Consider the following 7,500-nt stretch of genomic DNA (forward strand, 5'->3'; position numbering starts at 1 on the left):
TATCCTTATTTTCACTGGGTGGTTTATTTCTAAAGTAAAATCACTGAGATATTATTGCATTTGAACTTACAAACTGCATGGACCTCAGTTTGTACACTTAAATGTTTTTCTTGAAAGATAGATGTTAAATGTTTAGATCAACATGTACTATATCAGTTTAAAATGCACAATAACTGTCAATTAGTTTCATTTTTTTATTATACATGCATTTCCACCACCATAATCTTGGATTTTGTGAGCTTATCAGTGTAAAAAAAAAAAAAAAAAAGTGGAAGATAAATTCCATTAAGCTTATAGGGTATTTGTATTCAGCTACATACAGGGAATGTATGTAGTAATCTCCTTTGGTTTGAAGGTTGCTCACAGTAATCTAGGGTAGTGGAATATGTTCTGGGTTGCAGTAAAGGAGTCCAGTTGCACAAGTTTGCTTCATCCATGCAGAGCGCAAACCATTTAGTTACTCCATTACCTCTGGATGTCAGTCACATCATAACCATAATGGCATTTGTGTGTGTGTGTGGTACTTTGTAGTTTAGACTTGATTTTTACATTTTGCATCACTTTCATTAAAGGGAAGTGGTGATGGTGTTTGTGTGTGTTTTAATTGGTAAAAGAAAATAATGATCAGTGTAGGCCTAAATTTTGTTAATTAATTCAAATGTATAATTTTTTATTAAATGCATAATTTGTATCTTTGTTAATAATCCCCTTCAGCATTATCTTGAGTTGCTTTAAATTTTTGTAAACATAATATATCTTGTTAATTTGCTGAACTGCTATTCCAATTTTGTACTTAATGTTTTAAGTAATATTTATTAGTGTCACATCATGTAGACGTTTATTGATAACAAGTTGCATGCAGATAGGGAAATATATTCACACATTTAGATTACAAGCATTTTAATTATTTTCACCAACACACACATGCACTTTCATCTACATATTTAGGTAGACTTTTATCCTGTGTATTTGCATGTACACTGGAAGCAGCATATATTGTAATTATTTTACATCTTCAAAACATATAGACTCTATGATTTAAAAGAAATGTTAATTTTATATGCAGTAATTACTTTGTGCAGTGACATAAAAAAAAAAGTATAATGTTGCAACATATGAACTAATTTTGTATTGTTCCTTTTTTTCCCCTTTACATGGGTGTTTGCCTGCCTGCATCCTTGCCTGCTGTTTCCTTGTCTTCAATCCCTCCACATGTCAACATTAACCCGATGTGCAATTTGCAATGCCAATGTATTAAATGAAATTGGGTTCTCCTCCTGGTTATGTGCATCCACCCCAGACATGCAAGGGCAAATGCATTGCATACAAGGCGTGTGTACAGTGCCAGGTGTTTGAAACTGGTGAATTCAACATCGAGGAGTGCAAAGCCAACTGTACTACTTTCAACTCCACTCCTGTACCAGTAGCTGAAGGTGAGGTTTTAGGGTTTTTTCCCCCACTAGTGACAGCTTAAAGTAACAGAATTTTTGCCAGGTCTAAACCGGGAACAGGTATTGGCAAAGACTCTTGTACTTCATGCTGTTCATTAATTCCTGATGTGTCTTTCCTGTCAGTGGTTGCAGCAGAAGCATTAGAAGGTTCTAATGCTGACAGGTATCCCCCTTTTTTTTTTCTTTTACTTCTTTCTTTTTATCTTTATTTATTTTATTATACCTAGTTATTATTTATAGCATGCCTGTATTTCCTTGTAGCTGTGTGGCACTGACTTCAAGTGCCTGGACTTTAAGGAGTGTGTACAGTGTCGTGTTTACGAGACGGGCCCTTTGGCGGAAGATCCAGTGCTCTGTGATAGCTGCTCCCTCCTCTACAGCACCATTACAGACCGAGCCATTGCCAACTATACTATTAATGTTACTAACTGGGTTGAAGGTACTGAGATGGACAGCAGACGATGTGGCATTGGCACAGGAACATCATTCTTGTACTGTGCAATAAGTTTGTGTGACATGCATTTCTAATCTCTTATGAAATTTAATGGATTTAATTATATATATAAGTTTTATATTTTAGTAAGCTTTGCAGGACCAACCTATGAAAGTGGGAAAGGAGGTCTAGCAGATTGATTTGATTAACTAAGATGTTGATGGCATGGACAACGTATGATTAGTAGTACATAATGCTTGCTGAAAATTTCATTTATACAGTTAATTTCCGATTTTGCTTTAATAAAGGTCTGTTAAGTAAAGAACAAAAGTAATTTTGCTAAGCCAAGAAGAGGTTGGGTCAGGTGATATGCATGTGCATTTTAGTTCATTTTGATAGTGTAAGTTAATTAGTTTCATTAGCCAAGGTAAATACCATTCATAATATGTAAGGTTTTGGTAGTTCATTAATGTGAGAAAGAGCCTTTACAGAAATGTAGAAATCATTTTGAAATTATACTGAATTAAACCTGTTCTGTAACACAGTCTTTATGAGATTCAGTATAATTTCATATGCTGAAGTTTCAGATAAAGATAATAAAAAAAGTTGGAAAAAACACAGAAATGCACATCCAGTTAACATCACCTAAGTTGTTGGGTTCCAATTGTAAATTTATCCTTGTGGTTTGCAGATCTTTTTTTTTTTTTTCTGTGAAGTGTGACTGAGAGTAAATTGCCTGTAATTTTTTTTTTCTTTTCTTCTCTTTTTTTTCCCTTTCTTTCTTTTTCTTTCTTTTTTGTATTTTTTATTATGTATAAGAAAAAACACTCTTACTTTGGAGTTTGTTTGTTTGTTTTATTATTATTGATAGTTTAAAAATGCTTATAAAAGTTACTTTGATAATCCTTTTTGTCTCTAAATTCTCAAGTCTTTAGATCATGTGTGGATATCTTGATGTGGTTACGATGAAATGGACCTTATCAAAAATTCTTTAGCAGAAATAAGAAGAAAATATATATGTAACATTATGTATGTATTTATTTGTATTTGCACATTTATAAATGCATTACATATACAATATATAATTTATGTGCGTATACAAAGCATATATACATGAAGTGGCAATAAGTAGTTCAAAATTTACTCACAAAGGATTTATCTAGTTTGTTTGATGTATTTTGACTGTGTGCTCACACAAAGCACTTTTGAATACACACTTGATTGGTCTGTGATTCATTTTTTTGTAAAGAGTAATAGACATTGATGGATATAGAGACAGATTGCATTTTAAGTAGTGCTTGGAGTTTGCTCTTGAACAAGTGCGTGATATTTTTGTAGTTACATCACTTACATGTTTAGAAAGGATAGATAGAGGAGTTCATAGTTTCAGTTATTAAAAGGGCTTCTTTTCTTTTGACACTGATTAGATATATCAATGTTTTTTCATTAATGACAAAACAAGGAAGTACAAATATGTTTTTTTATTAATGTTTTTGTCTTTGGTGGCAGTACCTTTTTTTTTTTTATACATATACATGTAAACCTACCATGTATACTCTCATGTATAGCATAATTGTAAGGCTAGTTAACAATACTAGTATTAGTTGTACTCATTTAAAAAGTTGATTAGTTTTATAACTTTTTGTTTAAGCTTAGTTTAGTTTGGTTTAAATGTTTTACCCTTAGTTAAGAAATATCTTATACTGTGATGCTTACATTCTGATCAATCCCTACTTCCAGTTGAAAACGAAGGAGAGCGTCTGTGCACCTTCTTTGACGAGAACGATTGCCGCTTCACCTTTGTTTATGGATATGATGAGAATAAGGAACCAATCGTACGTGTGCAGCAGACACTGGAATGCCCTCCAAAGTTAGACATCCTTGGTAGGTTTTCTTTTCTTATGCTTTTGAGGGATGACTACATGCTAAGGATATTTTTTTGTTTATTTTGTAGCATTGCATAATGTGTTTAAGATACATTTATCAAGATTTTTGATAGATCTATTGAAATTCTGGGGCAGCAAATATACAGACTGGATAGTAAATATTATCATAAATTATTCCCATTAGTTGATAGCATTTTACTCTTACTTTTGTATTTTATTCACTAAATACAATGTTTTACATCCCCACAACAGGAATTGTATTGGGTGTCATTGGAGCTATTGTTGCTGTCGGATTGGCGTTGCTAATAATGTGGAAGGTTCTGACAACTATCCATGACAGAAGAGAGTTTGCGCGCTTCGAGAAGGAACGCATGATGGCCAAGTGGGATACTGTAAGTAGAGGAATCATCCACCTTATTTCTGACATAGAACAAAGGATGAATAGACCCAAGTTTGAAATATCCTTATTCACTCAATTGTTTTCTTGTTTTTCCTTCTTTTTCTATTTCTCTGTTTTTCTCTTCAACCACAATAACCCACCCATTCACCTCTTTCCTTTCTCTGACAGGGCGAGAATCCCATCTACAAGCAGGCCACATCCACGTTCAAGAACCCCATGTACGGTGGTGGCAAGTAAAGAGCCACTGAGCTATGATCTCATCGCTAGGCTTGAATCTCTGCTGAGAGGTGTAATCTGAATTAGAGTAATGAAGATGGTTGGTAGTAGTCTTGTCAGCAAACTATATTGAACAATCAATAGCTCTTTATTTTAAGATGTGTTCACAATGCATTTTAATTTAGGTTCTCTTTGTATCTATTATTTTCATATTCTTTATTTTATCATTATTATTATTATTATTATTTTTTTTTTTACTTTTGTTATTAATATGATGCTTGTAGTTATATGCTTCTTTGAGTATGTAACTGTAACAATAATAGTATTGGTAGTATAGACTTGCTGGATAATCCAGTGTTAATGTGCCAATTTTTAGTGAATGTTTCTTTCAAAATATTGTGTATTAAATGTGTACATAGTTCATAGTTGGTGCTGTCACCTCTTAATTCTTCTTATATAGTTTCATCACATACTAAATCTTTGTAGGGTTATGCCCTTTTATTTTAATGACTTTAAAACTTTTATTTTATGGAGTTCCACATTTATCAAGTTGGAACCTGTTGAAAGCTTTACTAATCTGTTAAATTTTACCAAAAAAAAAAAGTCTTCATACACCAAGTAAGAAAGTGTGCTCCGTTTTTTAAATGATAAATCTAAATCATTGCCGTATTTCCTTCCATTGTAGTGCCTTTTGCATTTATCATTATCAGTCTTCACTTAAAAGTGCCTAACAAAACTTTTACTTTTTATAGTTTAGTAATTTATTAGAAAACAAATGTCGTATAGGTTCATAGAAAATATATGAATATATATCCTTCTGCAATGCTAAAACCAAAGTTTTAAGACAATGTAAAAGTCTGGAGATTGTGGCCACATTGCAGGCAGCTACTTGGTATTAAGTTTTAAAATGTGCAAATCACAAATAATTGTAATAATTGTTAAAAATGATCTTGTAGAATATAGGAGCAAATATTAAGGGTCTGTATGGTAACACTGTACAATTATTTAATAAAATGAAAATAAGCCTTTTTTTGTTGGTTTATTAAACAAGAAAAGCAAACTTTCCAATCTGTTCATAGAAAGAAAAGGTAAGCGCAGTATGTAGATATTAAGGATTATCAGTCTGCGTAGATCTAATGAGTATGATACTTTACTTTGTTCAGAGGTTACTGTAATCATTAAATAGATTCTTTTAGTAAAATGGGGGGAGAAATATATTTATACGTATTTCTGGGTTAACTCGCAAATTTGAATTACTTAAGAAAGACTAAATTACCCAAAATTCTAACAGTGTAAAATATTTTTAACTGTTCAAAAGGTCTAAAAAGTTTTAGTCTTGTGTACATTGGTTTTAATAAAACTCAGTGTCTACTTTGTGGGTCCCTATTTGTCCTCTCAGTATACTGTTGCAGATCTTCAAGGGCACCTAGTTTGTTAACCACATGCCGCCGGGAATGGCATGTGCATGTATGCCATGCTCACTATGTGTTTAATTTAGTATTTGTTTTTACACAAATGGCTCCACAAGTACTCTGTCACCAGTGAGCCAATTATGAGAACTACCTGTCTCACCCGTTTACTCTTTTCCTTGATTTTCGATAATATTTTCCAGTGTTTTATACTGCATTTAGTAATGTCAATAACACTATAGTAATTATGAAGTTTACGATAAAAATAACTATCAATATTGATAGCATTAGTAAAAAGAAGTGTTTCTCCCTTCAACTCAACAAAAGATGAAATTGGTTAAATCAGTTGAGGTCACAAGGTCTACTAATTGACTCATGAATTGGCAGAGCCGCGTATGTGTAGAGACATTTCACAAAACAATACAACACATTTTCCTGGGGACATTGGGTTAAATATGTGGAGCATTATTGGAGACTCAGCCCTTGAAAAATATCAAGTATTTTATAACTCTGATAGGAACTTATTTAGATATTGAACATTTGTGTCAAATAGATGGCTCAGAACAATGCTAAAAAGACTGTTTGATATTTATGGCAGTTTAGCTTTTTAAAAGAAGAAATTATTGAAGATATTATTTGTATAGAAAGGGTACATAATTCGATGCATTGCATTACTTATCGAAGAAATACAGTATTTGACGTTTTCATACACAAGTCCACAGGAAAAAATGCGATAATAAAATTAACAAAAAATAGTGAATACAAGGAAGCACATATACAAACTATCAACTATTACAATGTAAGAAAAATTAACCGCTTCCAGTCATGGAAAACATGTTATGTCATTTATTGTACAATAAGTCAGTTTAAAGTGCCCGTGTAACAATTCTTATACAAAAATAGTAGCTGCCTGATCAAAATACGGTAAGATATCAAAGATAAATCAGCAAAGGTGCGTACCATGACTGCAGACCTATTGTGGTTTCCTCACAGTAAAGATCAGGTGATGAGAGAACAGATTAAACTGTAGTATTTTACAAGGTGGGAGAATATCTTCGTTCGAGTGCTTGCATCATTGATAAAAGAAGTACATATGCAACCACTGACCAATGTCACTCAAGTGATTTTATAAAACAAATATAGTATGCAGTATATAATGTTGCTATGAAACGAAGTAAATAAGCTTATGTATTACATTGCTTTGAAAGTTGCAATAATCATCTACAAAATGATGCAAGAACGAAACTTTTATCACACACTATATTGCTAAATAAATTATCTTAGACTCACCATTACGGTATGAGACTGACATCATAGTCCTTACAATCTGGCATCCCGAACACGACCTACATATTTTTTTCAACCATTGTGTAATTTTCTTTGACCCGGCGCCCCTTAAACACGTGCTAACCGACCTTGATACTCGTTTGCCATGCTTCTCAAGGTCAACAAATTTAGGTCCAGATATTACTTTACTTTCGTGGGATTGGTCAGACTGCACATGAGTATTGTTGTGTAAAAGATTTTGATTGATAATTTTCTATGCAGTGAAAGGTGTATTAAGATTACATGCAAGCTGTATTCCAGCTTTTTTTCCTCTCCAGTTTCTTGCATTTTCCTTCCAAACTTCCAGGGTCAGTATTTTTTAAAACAATAATACATATATATATATATATATATATATATATATATATATATATATATA

The 7,500-nt window shown here is 32.5% G+C and overlaps 2 protein-coding genes across 3 annotated transcripts in view; one reads left to right on the top strand and one right to left on the bottom strand.

Moving 5' to 3' along the window:
* The window catches only part of LOC113804348 (integrin beta-PS), a 12,380-nt gene extending 6,620 nt beyond the window's left edge, over positions 1-5,760 (top strand). Inside the window, exons 13-16 of one of the 2 annotated variants that reach the window (XM_070127358.1) lie at positions 1,301-1,433; positions 3,625-3,768; positions 4,023-4,162; positions 4,339-5,760. In XM_070127358.1, coding sequence (XP_069983459.1) covers positions 1,301-1,433; positions 3,625-3,768; positions 4,023-4,162; positions 4,339-4,407 — 486 coding nt within the window. In that variant the 3' untranslated portion in view covers positions 4,408-5,760. Of the gene's footprint in view, positions 1-1,300; positions 1,434-1,712; positions 1,891-3,624; positions 3,769-4,022; positions 4,163-4,338 lie in introns of both variants that reach the window. The other variant, XM_070127357.1, reaches the window with a different exon arrangement.
* Positions 1-7,500, bottom strand: part of LOC113811812 (uncharacterized) — a 301,655-nt gene that overhangs the window by 10,326 nt on the left and 283,829 nt on the right. The gene's annotated exons all lie outside the window — the stretch shown is intronic.

The sequence above is a fragment of the Penaeus vannamei genome, chromosome 11 (assembly GCF_042767895.1).
Source record: "Penaeus vannamei isolate JL-2024 chromosome 11, ASM4276789v1, whole genome shotgun sequence".
Lineage (NCBI taxonomy): Eukaryota > Metazoa > Arthropoda > Malacostraca > Decapoda > Penaeidae > Penaeus > Penaeus vannamei.